The sequence below is a fragment of the Chiloscyllium plagiosum genome, unplaced genomic scaffold (assembly GCF_037043375.1).
Source record: "Chiloscyllium plagiosum isolate Xiang-an unplaced genomic scaffold, Cpla_swu_hap1 HiC_scaffold_14, whole genome shotgun sequence".
NCBI lineage: Eukaryota > Metazoa > Chordata > Chondrichthyes > Orectolobiformes > Hemiscylliidae > Chiloscyllium > Chiloscyllium plagiosum.
In genome coordinates, this window is record NW_028270152.1 from 28139325 (window position 1) to 28159130 (window position 19806).

At 41.4% G+C, this 19806-nt stretch overlaps 1 protein-coding gene across 2 annotated transcripts in view; it reads right to left on the reverse strand.

The window, feature by feature from the left end:
- Positions 1–14399: 14399 nt before the first annotated feature.
- shisa10.1 (shisa family member 10, tandem duplicate 1) overlaps positions 14400–19806 on the reverse strand; it is a 78641-nt gene continuing 73234 nt past the window's right edge. For both annotated transcript variants that reach the window (XM_043707920.2, XM_043707922.2), the window contains 2 exons: positions 19268–19486; positions 14400–16184 (listed from right to left, as the gene is read on the reverse strand). In XM_043707920.2, the coding sequence (XP_043563855.1) occupies positions 16039–16184; positions 19268–19486 (365 nt within the window). In that variant the 3' untranslated portion in view covers positions 14400–16038. The remainder of the gene's footprint in view (positions 16185–19267; positions 19487–19806) is intronic.

Here is a 19806-nt window from a genome sequence, read left to right on the forward strand (position 1 = left end):
AATACAGGCAGATCACCAAGCTAAGTAGGATAGGTAAGTAAATAACAGGTAAACAGTGGTAAAAACAAAAACCCAGGTACAGTTGAATGTTAAGAGTTTGAGTCCATTCAGTATTCTAGCAACAGTAGGGTAGAAACTGTTTCTAAAACCGGCTGGTGCGTGTGTTCAGGCTTCCGTACCTTCTCCCTGATGGTAGAGGTTATAGAAAAACATTGCCAGGGTGAGATGGATCTTTAAGGATGCTAGCGGCCTTTCCTTGACAGCGGGCCTGGTAGATAGATTCTACAGATGGGAGGTTGGCCTTTGTGATTGTCTGGGCCAAGTTCACCGCTCTCTGTAACCGTCTCCGATCTTGAATGGTACAGTTGCCATACCAGGTAGTGATACATCCAGACAGAATGCAAAATCTCCTCACCTGCCTGAGGAAGAACTGATGGTGGGCCTTTGTAACCAGTGAGTCCACATGAAGAGTCCAGGAAAACTTGTTGTGGAGGACCACTCCCAGGAGCTTGACACTCTCCACTCGTTCCATCACTGTGCTGGGGGGTTGGGGGGGCGGCACATAAATAACATCCCACTGAAATTCCTTCGTTTTGCTGGCATTGAGAGCTAGGTTGTTCTTAGTGCACCATTTACTTACATGATACATGCCTGTCAAGTGCAGCCATGAATGTGGTCTCCTGGGCCACCTGCATGTTCTAATTGGTTCCTAGTTGTTTAGTTCCTGACTGTTTACAGACAACACAATATGTAACAACCCAACTCCTAGGCTGGTCTCCAAACCCCTATGTTGGCCTATGATGTTCAATATTGTGCCAACATTGACCAAGCTGCTTTTTGAAGTTGAGGCCCTCATTTGGTGCCTGTTAATGTTTTTTTTTAACTATTCACTCCCAACGCAATAAACTATATGCCATGGATTAACCATTATTCCCTCTCAACTGAAATCTGATCGCTCACATGAAGTAATCCAGGATAGCATGCCCCAAGACAGAAATGAATCCTTTTATTGTCATTGGATAACTTGATGTGTCTCACTTCAGCAGGCAGGTGTTATCAGCCCTGCCAGACACTGTTGTAATGAGCTAAATTACTAAACAGGCTCAGTCCTGAATGGGTTTTCACAGATGTCAGAGTCTATGGGATATTCAAACAGATTAATTACAGCAACCTGGAAGTAGTCCAAAGAATTAAACAGGCAAACCAGTCAGAATTTTCACTTACCACATGCCCCTGCAAGTACCCTCTGTATTCACAACACAGGACTTTTCCTCATAGTGCACTCCCTGTGAGTCATCATTATTCAGTTACTGTGATTTTGCCCTTTGGCATTCTCAACCCAGTTTCCTCTGTACTGACTCCTTTCTTCAGGAAATCTTGCTGTTGCTGGGAATCTGAATACGTCGTGATGAAAGTTCTTGATCTGAAGCATAGGACAGAATTTTATATTCCTCTGTCCTTGAGCCCCATCCCTCCAACCACAACAAGGATAGAATCCTCTGGTCCCCACCTTCCACCCCACTAATCTCCGGATACAGCACATTAACCTCCGCCATTGCCGCCACCTACAGTCAGACCCCACCACCAGTGATATACAACCCCCCCCACTCCCCAGCCCAAATGCATTCCGCAGAGACCATTACCTCCGTGACTCCCTTGTTAGGTCCATGCCTCCGACCAACCTACCCTCCATTCCTGGCACCTTCCCTTGCTACCCTAAGAGGTGTAAAACCTGCACCCACAATACCCCCTTCACCTCCATCTAAGGCCCCAAAGGACCCTTTCACATCCAGCAGCAATTTTCCTGCACCTCCATCGACAGTGTCCGTTGCACCTGGTATGGTCTCCTCTACATTGGGGAGACAAACGCTAACTTTCAAAACATTTCAGGGAACATCTCCGGAACACAAGCACCAAACAACCCCACCACCCTGTGGCCGACAGCTTCAACTCCCTCTCCCACTCTGACAAGAACGTGCAAGTCCTGGGCGGCCTCCACTGCCAAATCCAAGCCACCCAACAACTGGAGAAAGCATGCCTCATCTTCCGCCCAGGGACCCTCCAACCACATGGCATCAACGTCGAATTCACTAGTTTTCTTATCTCCTCTTCTTCTCTCCCCCCACCCCTTCCCAGATCCAACCCTACAACCCAGCCCTCTTGAACTGTCCTACCTGTCCATCACCCTTCCCACCTCTCCTCTCCACTCCCCCCTCCTACCTATCACTATCATCCCCACCTGCATCAATCTATTGCCTTCCCTGCTATCTTCACCCATCCTCACACTCCACCCTCAAGTTTATCTGTCGGCCCCCTTCCTCTACTCCTCGGATGCTGCCTGACCAGCTGTGCTTTTCCATCAACATACTTTTTGACTTGCATTGCAGGGCACATCAGCAACTATTATATAATCACATGAAGTTGCTTCTAGATATTTTTAAATCAACCTGCTCAGAGATGCTGTTACAAATCTCTGGAGTAGCTGGGATTTGAACCTATGCATTCTGACTCAGAGGCAGGGAGACTATCACTGCACCATAACAGTCCCATGAGCTGCTTCTATTCCTTTTTATTCTCAAAAGTGCTATCACATACAACTGAGTGACATTGACACAACCAAAATCATTGACTTTTTTTGTTGTTTTCTTTCTTTAAACACGAATAAACACCAGTAAAACACCCATGTAGCCGATTAGATATTTCAATGCAAAGCCTATTAAGGGCAATTCAAACCATCAAATGTGAGTGGGGAAGGAAGGAGAGAGGGAAGAGACTAGATCAATGCAGTTGGAAGGGGGAAATAAAAACCGTATCCCTTATGCTGCTCTCGCCCTCTCTAAAGGCATCGAGGCATTTATGGACATTGTGTGCTCCTTCTCCAAGGATACCTGGGCACAAATGTAACCATGGAAGAGGGGTAGACTGTCAGCAGAGATGACCCTTTCCACAGCATGCTGCCTGGAGCTTTTTATACCCTGCCGGGACAGGCCCAGGTGCAGACCCACAGTGAGGTCTTCCTTTCTGCCCACTTCCCTTCTCACCAGATGTCCAAAGATTAAGAGCGTGGGGATGAAGGGCAACCAGAAACACACAAGATTCTTCATGTCGCTAAAAAAAAAGCACCATCATTCACAACCAATACACATATGGTTCAGAGACCCACAGAGTAACAAAATAAACAGTTGGGCTGGGAGTTGGTGAACCACTGACTGAGAGATTGTTGTCTTTACATCCACGCCACTAGCACTCAATCTATTTTCTCTTCTCTGTCTCATTGTTGCTTAAGATCTGGCCTACAATGGTGGTTTCATCTACAAACTTGTATATCGAGCTGTGGCAGAAATTGGCCACAGTCGTGAGTGTATAAGTATGGCAGGGGACTAAGTACACAACCTTGTAGGGTACTAGTGTTGAGGATTAAGGTGGAGGGGGTGTCACCCATTAGTACAATGGTGTATTGTTTCACATTCATAAATAATGCTGGTGACATTAAGGGCATTTTAAAGTAAGAAAAGTACAAAATTCAAAATGAGAAATTTGGCTCTTTAAACATGTTGGATTCAGAACCTCTACATGATTGCTTGATTGACAATTCCTATGCTAGGGACAGTACTGGCTTCTTTGATAGCTGTATTTACAGGAATTTGCTGCATTAAATACCCAGTCAGCAATAGACCAGAAAGAGTTGGTGTGGTGCATTGGTAAATGTCCCTCTCTCTGAGCCAGAATGTCTGGGTTCAAGTCTTACTGCTGCAAAAATTTGTCATGCCATGTTCAAAATATAGGGCAGCGCGATGACTCGGTGGTTAGCACTGCTACCTCACAGCACCAGGGACCTACGTTCGAAACCATCCTTGGGCAACTGTCTGTGTGGAGTTTGCACATTCTCCACGCGTCTGCAGTAAGGGTTTCCTCCAGGTGCTCTGGTTTCGTCCCACAGTCTAAAGATGTGCAGCTTAGGTGAATTGGCTATGCTAAGTTGCCCGTAGTGTTCCGGGATGTTTAGTTCAGGTCATCAGTCAGAGGTAAATGTAGAGTAATAAGGTTGGGGAACGGGTCTGGGTGAGTTACTCTTTGGAAGGTCGGTGGACTAGTTGGGCTGAAGGGCCTGTTTCAACACTATAGGGATTCCATTCTATTTACAATATGCCAGGAGATCCTATAGTGCAATAGATCACATGGCCATGTCTGTCCATGTCTGAGGCAGAATCTACTTACCGGGACTTGATGTCAAGAAAAGTGCAGCCAAACAGATTAAGAATCTCCTGGTAAATCCTTCCAATTTATACAGATACCAAATGTGGGGAGATTCCTGCTTGATCTAATTGGCAGAAAGAACATTGGATTCTCTATCATTTCTGACCACAATACACAAAACTGAAAATTACCATAGTAACGGCATATCAATTATTGAGAATTTAATTAACTCCATGACGCTGAACAGAGTGCAGTACACCTTTCGTTTCTATTCTGTAAAGGTGCATCCGAATTATTTGCATGATAAATGTTTGATGATTGTCCAATGACTCATTGAACACAGTGTGACATCACTGCCACCACACAACAGACCAACAGAGGGAGCAACAAACTGATCATTAACAAAATGAGAGGTTTGCACCACCCTTTGTGTTTTTCCATACAGTGCACTCTCCAGCGATTCAGTAAAGGTCAGATACAACACGTAGCGCATACTAAGTAGTTATAGTATGCAAAGTATTTTCCGATCGAGCCTCTGGGTAACATTACAGCTGGAAAAATTAAAACCAGATGCTGTCAATAGCTTCACTGGTGGCAGATAGCTTTTCTGAAGTTTATTGGTCAATAATTAAAGCAATCCAACGCTTCATCATAAAATCTGTCACCTAGGTGCTGCATTTTATTTTGTTTTGAAACTTACAAATATTTATGTTAAAGTTGCAAATTTCCTGATTGTATTCATCATTGTACTGTACATCATTGACACTGGATGCACTTCCTTTACACAAACAATGCTGAAAATTAAGAGTTCCTCAAAGTTAAAGGGTGAACCACCACATCTTCTTTCAGTACCCTGGCTCTGGAAATGGTCCCAGCACCAATTTTATTCCAGTTGTGTGTAATAGTTAACAGCAGCAACCCACATATGCAGTTACGTAGAGAGACAGAAGCTGATTCTCTTCAGAGCAACACATGATTCAATGCAGAGTGATGAAAATTGGTTACTTTTCTGTCAGGGAAGACCGAGCAGTCAGCGAGAAACAAAGGAGAAAGGTTTAAGATAATTGGTAAAAAAAAATGCAGTGATATCACAATCTGGAATGCACCACCGCAATTGGAAACAGATTCAGTGGCAAACTTTCAAAAGTGGTTTGCTATATATGAAGCAACAGGGCTCGAGAGAAAAGCTGCCAGAGGAAGTTGTGGAGGCTGGTACAATTGCAACATTTAAAAGGCATTTGGATAGATATATGAATAGGAAGGGTTTGGAGGTGCTGGCAGGGGGGACTAGATTGGGTTGGGATATCTGGTTGGCATGGATTGGTTGGACCGAAGGGTCTGTTTCTGTGCTGTACATCTCTATGACTCGATGATTCTATGAGTGGGACAATTTAAACATGGGCATGATGGACTGAATGGCATCCTTCTGTATTGTATGGTTCACTGATTAAAAATGCTCATCTGTAGCCTCTTAATGTCTTTTCTTGAGTGCTCATTTACCAATATGCAGTACTGCAACAAGTGTATCACAGTGGCTACATCTTGGGAGGAGGAGGCAGTACATTTCAGGTAACTATATTAAACCCTGAGAATTCAATAAAAAATCCAATCCCTCAAAATACATTCATCAGAATCTTTAGGCTTTGGAGCAGTGAGAGTGGAGGTAGACACATTCGAAATTTCAGTTTATTGCTCCATGCCGGAACATTTTGGACCACCATCCATTAGTAGTGGGTAGCCAATTAACAGCAGTAAAGACCTTTGTTGAAGATGGACTGGAATTACAGCACAGGTATGTGGAGCCAAACTTTCCTTTCCCTTAATTCTGCCTCTTCTTCCAAGTCTAATGGTTTCATAGAACCATAGAATGCCTACAGTGTGGGAGAGACCAATCGACCGATCAAGACCATACTGACCCTTGAAGAACATCCCATCTAGGCTCGCCCCCTTACTCTATCCATGTATCCTTGCATTTCACTTGGCTAATCCACCTGACCTGCATATCCCTGGACACTGGCCAATCCATCTAATCTGCACATCTTTGGACTGTGGGAGGAAACGCACACAGACACAGGAAGAATGCGCAAACTCCATACAGTCACCAAGGATGGATTTGAACCTGGAACCCTGGTGCTGAGACAGCAGTACTAACCACTGAGCCGCTATGCTGCCCTTTTGCTTGAATATTTATTGTATATTATTGATTATTTCAAAACAGGACATACATGGACCCACCAGAAGGACAATAAAAAAGACAGCTGGCCTCACAAATTAGAGAAACAAGAAGAGGGATTGTGGCATCAGTGGAGACAAAAGAGACACATTCACTTCCAAGAAAGTACATGATTTTAGTAAGGCATTTGATAAGATTCCCCATGGTAGGCTTATGCGGAAAGTCAGGAGGCATGGGATAGAGGGAAATTTGGCCAGTTGGATAGAAAACTGGCTAACCGGTCGAAGTCAGAGAGTGGTGGTAGATGGTAAATATTCAGCCTGGAGCCCAGTTACAAGTGGAGTTCCGCAGGGATCAGTTCTGGGTCCTCTGCTGTTTGTAATTTTTATTAATGACTTGGAAGAGGGAGTCGAAGGGTGGGTCAGTAAATTTGCAGACGATACGAAGATTGGTGGAGTTGTGGATAGTGAGAAGGGCTGTTGTCGACTGCAAAGGGACTTAGATATGATGCAGAGCTGGGCTGAGGAGTGGCAGATGGAGTTCAACCCTGCCAAGTGTGAGGTTGTCCGGTTAACGGTAGGGTTCTTAGTAAGGTGGAGGAGCAGAGGGATCTTGGGGTCTATGTTCATAGATCTTTGAAAGTTGCCACTCAGGTGGATAGAGCTTGTAAGAAGGCCCATGATGTATTAGCGTTCATTAGCAGAGGGATTGAATTCAAGAGTCGTGAAGTGATGTTGCAGCTGTACAGGACCTTGGTTAGGCCACATTTGGAGTACTGTGTGCAGTTCTGGTCACCTCACTTTAGGAAAGATGTGGAAGCTTTGGAGAGGGTGCAGAGAAGATTTACCAGGATGTTGCCTGGAATGGAGAATAGGTCGTATGAGAATAGGTTGAGAGTGCTAGGCCTTTTCTCAATAAACGGGGAAGGATGAGGGGTGACTTGATAGAGGTTTATAAGGGATAGCATTACAGCTGTACTGAGGGATGATACTCCTGGAAATACATCCAAGGAAGTTATTTGGTTGGAACTAAGAAATAAGAAAAGGGCAATCACCTTATTGGGATTGTATTATAGACTCCCTAATAGTCAGAGGGAAATTGAGAAACAAATTTGTAAGGAGATCTCAGCTATCTAAGAATAATAGAGTGGCTATGGTAGGGAATTTTAACTTTCCAAACATTGGCTGGGACTGCCATAGTGTTAAAGGTTTAGGTGGAGAGAAATTTAAGAGTGTACAGGAAAATTTTCTGATTCAGTATGTGGATGTACCTATGAGAGAAGGTGCAAAACTTGACCTACTCTTGGGAGATAAGGCAGGTCAGATGACAGAGGTGACAGTGGGGGAGCACTTTGGGGCCAGTGACCATAATTCTATTAGTTTTAAAACAGTGATGGAAAAGGAAGTTATAAATTGGAGAAAGGCCAAATTTGATGGTATTAGGCAAGAACTTTCAAAAGCTGATTGGGGGCAGATGTTCGCAGGTAAAGGTACAGCGGGAAAATGGGAAGCCTTCAGAAAAGAGATAACGAGAATCAAGAGAAAGTATATTCCTCTTAGGGTGAAAGGAAAGGCTGGTAGGTATAGGGAATGCTGGATGACTAAAGAAATTGAGGGTTTGATTAAGAAAAAGATGGAAGCATACGTCAGGTATAGACAGGATAGATCGAGTGAATCCTGAGAGTATAAAAGCAGTAGCAGTATACTTAGGAAGGAAATCAGGAGGGCAAAAAGGGGATAGGAGATAGATTTGGCAAATAGAATTAAGGAGAATCCAAAGGATTTTTACAAATACATTAAGGACAAAAGGGTAACTAGGGAGAGAATAGGGCCCCTTAAAGATCAGCAAGGCGGCCTTTGTGTGGAGCCGCAGAAAATGAGGGAGATACTAAATGAGTATTTCGCATCAGTATTTACTGCGGAAGAGGTCATGGAAGATATAGACTGTAGAGAACTAGATGGTGACACCTTGCAAAATGTCTATATTACAGAGGAAGAAGTGCTGGATGTCTTGAAATGCATAAAAGTGGATAAATCCCCAGGACCTGATCAGGTGTACCCGAGAACTCTGTGGGAAGCTAGAGAAGTGATTGCTGGGCCTCTTGCTGAGATATTTGTATCATTGATAGTCACAGGTGAGGTGCCGGAAGATTGGAGGTTGGCTAACATGGTGCCACTGTTTAAGGGTGGTAAGGACAAGCCAGGGAACTGTAGACTGGTGAGCCTGATGTCGGTGGTGGGCAAGTTGTTGGAGGGAATCCTGAGGGACATGTATTTGGATGTACATGTATTTGGAAAGACAAGGACTGATTAGGGATAGTCAACATGGCTTTGTGCGTGGGAAATCATGTCTCACAAACTTGATTGAGTTGTTTGAAGAAACAAAGAGGATTGATGAGGGCAGAGCGTTAGATGTGATCTATATAGACTTCAGTAAGGCGTTCGAGACCGGTTAGCAAGGTTAGATCTCACTGAATACACGGAGAACTAGCCATTTGGATGAAGAACTGGCTCAAAGGTAGAATACTGAGGGTGGTGGTGGAGGGTTGTTATTCAGACTGGAGGCCTGTGACCAGTGGAGTGCCACAAGAATCGGTGCTGGGTCCTTTACTTTTTATCATTTATATAAATGATTTGGATGCGAGCGTAAGAGGTATGGTTAGTAAGTTTACAGATGACCCCAAAATTGGAGGTGTAGTGGCCAGCAAAGAAGGTGACCTCAGATTACAACAGGATCTGGACCAGATGGACCAATGAGCTGAGGAGTAGCAAATGGAGTTTAATTTAGATAAATGTGAGGTGCTGTATTTTGGGAAAGCAAATCATAGCAGGACTGATACACTTCATGGTAAGGTCTTAGGGAGTGTTGCTGAACAAAGAGACCTTGGAGTGCAGGTTCATAGCTCCTTGAAAGTGGAGTCACGAGTAGATAGGATAGTGAAGGCGGTGTTTGGTACGCTTTCCTTTATTGGTCAGAGTATTGAGTACAAGTGTTGGGAGGTCATGTTGCAGCTGTACAGGACATTGGTTAGACCATTTTTAGAATATTGCATGCAATTCTGGTCTCCTTCCTATCAGAAAGATATTGTGAAACTTGAAAGGGTTCAGAAAAGATTTACAAGGATGTTGCCAGGGTTGGAGGATTTGAGCTATAGGGTGAGGCTGAACAGGCTGGGGCTGTTTTCCCTAGAGCATTGGAGGCTGAAGGGTTTGGAGGGATATGGGCCGGGTGCTGGCAGGTGGGACTAGATTGGGTTGGGATATCTGGTCGGCATGGATGGGTTGGACTGAAGGGTCTGTTTCAGTGCTGTACATCTCTATGACTCTAAACAGAACTGAACCAGGCACCTTAATACTCTCTTCACTGAGCTATTTCAGCTGGCCTGGAAATACTTTCCCAACTAAGTTTTGTGAACTTGGGGACCAAAATAGGTCAAGAAAAGGTGCTATAACAATGTAAATCTTTTCAAATCAGCCACTGAAATATACAAAAGGTCTGGTTAAAGGAAATTTGCAGGTAGATACAACAGATATTCGAATTTTTACTGTTCCTCTAATTATGCCTCTTTCACAACATTTAACTGTTGTCACTTGAGGTTTCTTATGCAAGAACTGAGAACAGTCGGTGCAGCAAAGGCTCAGCTAGGAAAGAACAGAGAAAAGGTCTGTGATGGCATGTTACAGGATTGATTAAACAAGAGAGGGAGAGCTTAGTATGAGGCAATAAGAGGGTTAATATAGAAATCATGGAATTGAAAATAAACGACAGAGATATACAGCACAGAAACGGACCCTTCAGTCCCGTCAGTATAAGTTGACAAGATATCCAATGTAAATCTTGTCGCATTTGCCAGCATTTGGCCCATATCCCTCTAAACTTTCAGTTCAGTACCAAGTCAGTTTTAATCTGGGTAAACATATGTGTATAATACCAGTATGTGGAGTAAAATGAGTGAAGCATAGTATGCTACAAAACTCAATGGACAGGATGTGACCAGAATTTCCAACAATCCTCCATAACTGCTGCCATGTCCGTACCTTATGGTTTAGCAATCTCCTGGGTCGATAATCTAATACAAGGCATGGTGGCTCAGTGGTTAGCACTGCTGCCTCAGAGCACCAGGGTCCCAGATTCGATTCCAGCCTCTGGTCTGTGTGGAGTTTGCACATTCTCCCAGTGTCTGCGTGGGATTCTCCCAGTGTCTGTGTGGGTTTCCCCCAGGTATTCCAGTTCCCTCCCACAGTCCAAAGATGTGCAGGTCAGGTGAATTGGCCATGCGAAATTGCCTATAGTGTTAGGTGCATTAGTCAGATGGAAATGGGTCTGGGTGGGTTATTCTTCGGGGGGTCGGTATGGACTGGTTGGGCTGAAGAGCCTGTTTCCACACTGTACATAATTTAATCTAAAAACTTAATCCAATCTAATCTACCGGAAAAAAATACTCTAAAATTCTCTTCAACCACTTCATGTAATTGAAATCAGTCCAAATACTATTCCTGCCCATCGAGAACCACTGCATACTCCTCTTATAGTGAAACAGGGTCAACATCTTCTATGGCAGTCAGTAACACATACCAGAACCCCTCTGATCTCTAAGCCACTTCCCAGTTTATTTCTATTTCATCTCCTCAATTTGGAATAAGCAATTGCTAAAAATAATGAATGCTACAATGTTAAAAGGAAGAGAATTCTTATTATCCAACTCGCAATTCCTATCTTATATCAAACATTATTCACTGTGGGCAGCACTGAAGCTGTATCAGCAGAGATGTGTTTCTGGGATCAGCTCTGCTCATCGAAAGGATACAGAGTCTAGCAAAAGAGATGCAGCATAGTGTCAGTCAGTTATGTTATAGATTGCTTTCTATTCTCAACAATTAAGGTCCAAGAACAGATAGATTCCTTCAACTGTATAAAGTAACGTTTTTACTCTGCTTGGGAGCAGAGTAATATATTTTGCCATGGTATAAACTCTGTCAACATCAGCTCAGAAGTAGCACACAGTATGTGCACTGCAAAGCTCTTCATTCCAAAAGCGCATTTTTACCACATTAGTTCTCTATTCTACCACTGTGACATTTAATATAAGCAAGTTATTGAGGGCAAAGCTATGGGGAGTTTAAAAGATCCATTATGTCTGCTGACAATGCACCAATTAGTGAATCAAATTACATCCAGACCAGGTGAACAGCACAAAGGTAAAATAAATGCTATGACTGATTACAATATTCCATTAAAAATCAGCAATTTACTGAACACACTTACCACCTTTTAATAATATCTTCACAATATTAATTATAATTAAGTTGGAGACAGTTACACCAATATTAATTTTCCTTTGGTTTCAATTAATTTGTTCGAGTTTAGTGATCAAGCAGGTACTAAATAAACAAATTAAAATCTATATTTCCCACAGTTCTGTTGGAGTAACATTAGTCTCAATGGATTTTTGCCAGGCTAAGGAAAGTAGGAAAGCATAGTGATTACATAATGTCCAAAATGATCAGTACTGTTATAATCAAACTGGTATCCCATTATGTGTTGTATGAATGAAGATTTATCAAGAAGTGATAAACTTATTGCTGCTAATTTGCAGCACATGGTAGAAAAACTAACAGCCAAAAATTGAAACGGATGTAGTTTGGTCCAATTTCCACAAGGAGTCTGAGTAAGACAACATTTCAAAAAGACTATTTGTAGATTTCAAATCAATGTTACAACTCGGAGGTGTGGAGGACCACAATTGATTGTGAACATGTAAACTTTACACACTTATACAGTAGAATATGTCTTTCACTTGACATAAATGAAAAAGACTCAACATTATCACAGAGACACCGGGCAGTGGTGAGTATGTGGCAAATTTTATTCCAAATTCAGACATCACTCTCTAAACCTTCCAGTTTGGATGAAATGCAAGAATTCATTAAATTATACTTTAGAAACAAATTTGAAAATCCAGATTAATTCTACTCCCAGGCGCACATGTTAATAATTTAAACAAATTCAAATCATTAAACCTTCATCTAAGTGAAAATATATTGTAAAAAATAAAAAGAGATGGGGAAGTTTAGGGAGCAAATTTCAGAGCTTGACATCGAGAAGTGGTTTCCAAAAACAGAATTGTTTGAAACTGTGGTATTACAAGACCCCAAAATTGGAGTTAAAAATCACCCAGATTATAAAAGGTGGAGGGGGGTTAATAAATGTGTATTTTGTTTTTACACTTATTCGATATTTGGTAACAAGCTGTTTTTTAATGCACTGCTTCATAGCCCAGAATCTCAGCAACTAGATTTGGCTCACCACATCAAGGTTCTGCACAGATCTCTGAACCCTACAGAAACTAAGTAGCCCCACCTATAATTTCACAGGAAATCTAACATGGCTAATCACTTATATCAGTAAAACATTTTCCAAATTCATCCACGGCCTCAACCTACCATACCCCTCCCCCAGTCCCATTACCTATGAACTCTGCACTCCTCCAATTTTGGGGTTTTGTAATACCTGGTTTTAAAATGGCTATTTTTAAGAGGCTTTACCTTCCAAACCTTGAACTCTGGAATTTGCTCCCTAAACGTCTCCTTCACACTTTTATCTTCTAGGGCATTCACTAAAACCTACTGTTGCAACCAAGCTTTGATCATTTGTTGTAATATTGCATTCTGTAGCTTGATGTCAGATTTAGTTTGATGAGATTCTGGTTTGTCACTCCAGCACCATAAAAATGGAACTTGTACACTGATTGTATATCCTATACTCATACTACTGGTATTGAACAACACTGAGGTCTATCAATTGTATTTGCTATCCAAAACATTACAAAATGACACTTCATTACTGCTAAACATTGCTAGATTATTTCTATTGAAGGAGGCTGGGTAAGACTTGTCAGTTGGAAAACCATTGTTTGATCTCTTGGAAGTCATTTCAGTATCCGATGCAGACTGACTGAATTAAAATGGTTTCTCAGACTTGTTTAAAGAATTTTGGGTAAACGGAGAATAATCCTACTGAAGAACGCAAGCACAACGAAGAACAGGTTTGTAGGTCATATGTTGGAGATTATGGATACTCTCCTAAATATCATGGCTAGTTGCTAGTACGGTTTGCAAGCACGGACTGCGACCTAGAGTGGTCTTAAGAAAAATTCCAGAGGATCATTTTTACCAGAGGTTTTCCTCTGGTTGTGGCTAACAGTTGAATCCATAATGGGAAGAATAGTGAACCAGCATCTTTTCTCACTCCAATGAAAGGTAATGCTTTTGAAACGTTGGCCATTTCTGAGCAGTTGCCTCTCTGCTCTGAGCATTTCCAGCCTATAGTATAATGCTCCAGTATCCATTATATTTTGTTTATATCATGCACTTAATGCTTTGTTTCCTGGTTAATCAGTCAGGGTGAGTATTTCTATCAAGGAGTGGGACAGATCCTCAGCAGGGAACTGAACGGGGTGGCATGGTGACTCAGTGGTTAGCACTGCTGTCTCTCAGCGCCAGCATCCTGGGTTTGATTCCAGCCTTGGGTAGTCCTGCGTGGAGTTTGCAATATTCTGTGTCTTTATGGGTTTCTTCTGGGTGCTCCAGTTTCCTCCCACAGTTCAAAGATGTACAGGCTAGGTGGATTAGCCATGGGAAATGCAGGGTTGGGTCTGGGTGGGATTGGATGCTCTTTGGAGAGTCAGTGTGGACTTAATGGGCTGAATGGCCTGCTTCCACACTGTAGGGATTCTATGACTACTTGACAGTATAGTTAGGAGAGGCTACAAGGAGGATGGTATAAGAACTCAAAAATAAAAGTTTGTGGTTGATGCAGGACATGGAATCACAGTGTTTTTACCTAGTTCTCAAAATCTGATATCCATTCTTGGAATATTTAACACTAATGAAATATAGAAAACGAACTGGGAAAGCCCATATTAAATGCTAATGGCCCCAGTTTAAAAGATACAAAAACAGGAGTTTTGTACAAATTTCCTACAGCTGATTCAATTATAGCTTTAAAACAATTGATAAACCCACAATACTTGGAAAGAACATGTTGACTTTATTGTACAATACAACCATTCTAATATTAACATTAAATGTAATGTATATTTTTCAAATGATACTGCAGCATCTGAATTAAACCAATTGCCCCTGATAAATGCAACAAAATCAAAATGTTTGAGTTTTTAAAAAACTCATTTGACAACAGTTACAAAATAATTATAAAGCAAATGACAGCAAAGTGCTCACTCTCAGTCTCAGAATGCTGGATGGAAGTACAGGAGGATGGAGGAGGAAGGTAATTTAAAGTTGTCGCGCAAATAGGAGGACAGTGTGGCTTTTGGCAGCACACATGCTGCACTCAGCTGATTTAAATTTGTATTTGGTGAATTCCACAATCTAATTGGTCGGGTGGGGGCTCAAAGCAGTTACCTTGATATGGTGTAGCTGCATATTAACACATCTCTTCAGTAAAATCTTCAAACATTCCTGTTTACAAGTCATAATGTTAAAAAAAACGTGAAAACAGTTCATGAGGTTATTGTCTTTATTCACTTGGAATGATTTTAATTCCTTCTTTCCTCTGCAGCTCATCATGCTCCCTTGGGTGAAAGGCTTTTCCGATGCTCCATTGCAGCACGTTGCTAGCAGTACTGCTGGTCTTTACATCATTGAGATTGCTTCTTTTACTTCCCTTCAGTTCTTGCATGGAAACAACTGGGATTCAGGAACTACATGACAGTGCGCTGGGTAAGGCAACAGACCTGATCCTCAGTCTGTTTTACTTTTTATAATGTACTGTATGTGCCCATTTGTCTTCACTTTCAGAAACTGCACCAACAACTGTTTGGATCCTTCTGCCTAGGAGGAGGGGGTGAAGAAAGACCCCCAAAAGCCCAAGATGTGAAAAAGCAGAGGAGAATTCTTACAAAAGATAACTGTTCTTTAGTTCAGTCACTGACTAAAGTTGTGCCAGATGGTTGAAGGCAAAATCAAAGTAGGTAATGAAAGGGAGGGCAGAGATAAAATAACAAAGGATAAAAGAAAACTATAAATACTTTCTTTCCCATTTCTTGAGTTTGAAAAAAAAAGTCATCAGATTCATGATATTTCAGGAGTAAAAGATTCATGACAATTGCTGGCATGATCAATAAAACACTTGGGATTTATCTCTGCATTCGGTTTATGGCCAAAAAACCCTTGAAGGACAGCTAACAAAATACAGCATATTTTTATTTCCTTTTCGAAAAAGGATCCAAAAAAACAGCCACACATGAAAAACATTTATTTAACTGCAAGCAAGGAAGTGGTAGCCTTCATAGAAGGGGAAATTAGGCAGATATCAAAACACCTATGTTCGCATTGAAAGGTAGCTTAAAGCAAATATTTTTGTTTTGTATATTCAAAAAGAAAGTTGTGCTCCACCTGTCGAAAAGAGTTGGAAAAAAAAAATGAAGATATCCAAGGTAAAATAGATTTCACATCTCCTCAGTCGAAGAACTGAAGTGGGGGTGGACAAAAAAAACTCTTTTAAAAGCAAGTAATTTACAGTTAACTGCTGAACATATCTGAAATTCTTACAAGTTAATTCCTTTCCAGCACTCATCTTGTACAAAATGGTAACAGGCTAAGATAGATCAGTTAACGTACTTGACAACAGACACGGCCACATGTTTATTAATGTGACTTCTCTGGAGTTCCATAGGCAGGATTGTATGGGGGCTGTACAGCGGGATTGTATGGAGGCTGTGCAGCGGGATTGTATGGTGGCTGTGCAGCGGGATTGTACGGTGGCTGTCCTGGATAAGGCGCATTTGCACTAGCTGAAATTAAAACAGAATAGATCATTAGTGTTGAATATAAAGACATTTACACATTTCTCTGTTAAAGTTACACAGGGATCCTGAACAAACAAACAGTGAAGCTGTCTATCCTCATCCCAACCCCATGTGTTCCCACAATCCTTTACTTCTTTTCCTTGCTTCTAACCGCTTAAAAAGGTAAGAACGGCTTGTATTTTAAGCACCAATTCCAGCAGACTCACTATTGTCCATCGTTGTTCCATCTGCTCTCAATCGAATTGTCCTCAACACCTTCCTCTACTTTTGAAGGTGGCATCACTGTCGAGTTGACTAGCAGTTACTCATTTCCATTCCTGGTAATTGAGCAACCCATCGCACTCCCCACTTTTATCAAATGCAGGAGGGATCACTGGTTTTGTAGCTGTAGACATGCCGCCTCCTTCCACAATCTCTGATTTTCATGAGCAGTCACATATCGTCATCCTGTGGGATTTTGTTTTAAATTAAAAAGCCTACAGATTCAACTGTCTTGAAAGATCTCACTCCATGAACACGCAGTGGGGAAACAGACTGCAAGAATTCAAGAGCGGGAATACCGAAAAATATTTAAACCCGGAATACTTTAAACTTTTTGGGAATTTACAGCGGTGAAGGTGAATTACACCAGAGACACACTGGTGTAAGAACAACAATCAAGCATTTGTTCCAGAACTAAGTAGGTGATTATGTCACTCAGGCAGTAATCCAAACTTTCTGACTACTAATCCAGTGAAAGTGAATTTAAGTCCTACAATAGCAGTTTGGAATTTGATTTCAGCTTAGATACAAATCTGCAACAGGTAAAGTAAAAGAGACAACATCATTATCGGACTGTCCAGAAAACTGGTTCACTAATGTCCTCTACAGATGGAAGTGAGCTCTGTATACCCAGTCCAGTCTATCAGAGGTTTGTCTCCTACACCAACTGCCCCCTGAAGTGGCAAAGCATGCCACTTATTATTCTTTTTAGCAATTAAATCAACAGACATTCATTCCTTCCCCCCCCCCCCCCCCCCAAGAAGGCAGCCCACTGCCACCTCCTTAAAGTTAATTATTGATGGTCAATACATCCTGAAACTAAATAAAATCCAAAAGAACCGTGGATGCTGTAAATCAGAGACAAAATTGGAAACTGCTGGAAAAGCTCAGCGGATCTGGCAGCATCGGTGGAGAAATCAGAGTTAACCTTTTGGGCTGTGGAAGTGAGGAAGGCTCACTCAATCCGAAATGTTAACTCTGATTTCTTTCAATATGCTGCCAATATCCTGAAACTACTGTCACAGGAATGAGAGCTCACAATACTAGAGTACTTCAATGTCCTGGGATCAACAAACAATGAGCTAAAACAGCTTTCTCCTGAGTATGTAACGGACTGTGTAAGTGAGCTTGAGGTAAGAATATCTTCAAGTTAAAGGAGGGAAATGGAAAGTGTAGAAGTGACTCAAACTCTGTCTATGATAGCCTAAAATATGTTAGCTTGGTCATTGGCTTTTTGGAAACTGAGACAATAATAACTGCACAGCAATTCAAGAAGGCAGGATACTAAACACTTGTGGTTAACTATTGATTGGACAGGAGTCCAAGCATATGCTTTTCTCGTCAAAGTTTTATTACAACATGCCAAGTTCACACTCCAATGACCCTCAGTTAACATATCACCATCAGCTATCCCTTGGTCCAATGTGGCCTCAGGACACCCTGCCAGGTGTGACTAGAAAATAAATTCCCTCTTTTAAAAAACATTTTAAAAGAAATTGATATGCTGAACAATAATCATGAAAAACAAGCAGAAATAAAAAAAGACAACATTGTGCAATATGACATTATATTCCTCTTTTTGCTGTACATTAAATTCCAAATGCCCTTTATCCAGTATTTCTAAAAGTTTCTCAAAATTTGCTCTTTCCTTTGTAAAGCAGTCAGATTGCACTATCCACCCACTTCAACTTGAAGATTTTCCTGTTCACAAGCCTGTTTTAAAACTGCAATATCAATTTGTCTACTTTCATTCATGCATTTTGTTGACTGTATATCATCCCATAGGGACTTTTGACCAATGTAGCACTCAATGGGTATTGCTACTGAATCCTTTTAGAATTTATTCCAATGTTTTCCATCAAAAACAATTATCACTATCACTTGAACAAAAAGCTTTCTGCCATTTGAAAAGGTATTTTTTTTTTAAAAAATCACTCTTCAAATCTTCTCAGCTTCTCAAGCTAAAAAGGACAACACTTACCAGTCTCTCTACTCTAAAAAGAAAAATTATAAACTCATCTACATTTGAGAATCCTTCACAGATTTGCAAAAGAAGGATAACTAAAAACTAAATAGGTTTCACATTCCTGTCACCTCTCAAATGACAAACTTCAGAACAAAATGCTCCATGTTAAGTTTCTTAATGTTTTGATTGTTCAAATCATATCTTCCACTTGGGGAGTTTTCATAATCGTACTCAATTCTAAGAACTTAAAACTGGCAATGCATCTTGTTTGGGTGCCTAGTCAATTCAGGTGTCTCATTCAATTTCACAATTTTTCCATTTCAGTTTTGGAAGCCGCTGCACAGACAGTCATGAGACCTTACTAGCTGCAATGGGGCTAATATTTTCTAAATATTTTCTCAAAGTTATGTTTGGTTTCTTGTTCTTGCCTTTAAGTTTACATGTTTCTACCAATTCATTGGCAACTCTTGCTTATTGAGCATACTGGAGCACTGCCTACAACATGTAATGAGCTGAAAATGTGTTGCTGGAAAAGCGCAGGTCAGGCAGCATCCAGGGAACAGGAGAATCAACGTTTCTGGCATAAGCCCTTCTTCAGGAAAGCCTTTCCTGAAGAAGGGCTTATGCCCGAAACGTCGATTCTCCTGTTCCCTGGATGCTGCCTGACCTGCTGCGCTTTTCCAGCAACACATTTTCAGCTCTGATCTCCAGCATCTGCAGACCTCACTTTCTCCTACAACATGTAATGACATTCCATTCCCAAGCTACAAACCAGTCTGTATATCACATTACTCATACTTAAGAAGTTTATTCCTGAAGTATGTTATAATAATCTACTTACTTGCCACAGTATCTTGATATGAAGGTGGTTGTCCAGAATATGGAGTTGGATATGGTGGTGGATAGGCACTACTTGGAGGATAGGGACCCATAGCTGGTGCTGGCTGCATTGGCATTGGAGAATATCCTTGGTATGGAACGAAACCTTGTGCTGGTACGTGTGGTTGCTGTGGGTATGCAGACTGTACCACTGTAGTTGTAGTTGAACTCGTAACCACAGCTAAAAGAGAATGACAGACAAATATCAATTCATTCATCAAAACTAATTCAGCTTTTATCATCAAATGTGTTAAAAAGGAAAGGGTCCTTGGAGAACGGTGACAAACAAAATTTGTAAAATTCTCCCCAACCAAAAACAGATTGGGGTATAGATTATATAGTCAAGGCAAAAATCACCTTTTAAATCTCCTGCATTAGAGGAAATATTGCAGCTGAAGTGAGCTTAAGGACAGCATACATTTCCCCCCTTTGTGTGGTGGCAAGGATTTGTTCGTTTGTCTTTCTCTCAGCTTTTATTGGTTGAAGTGGGGATTGGCATCT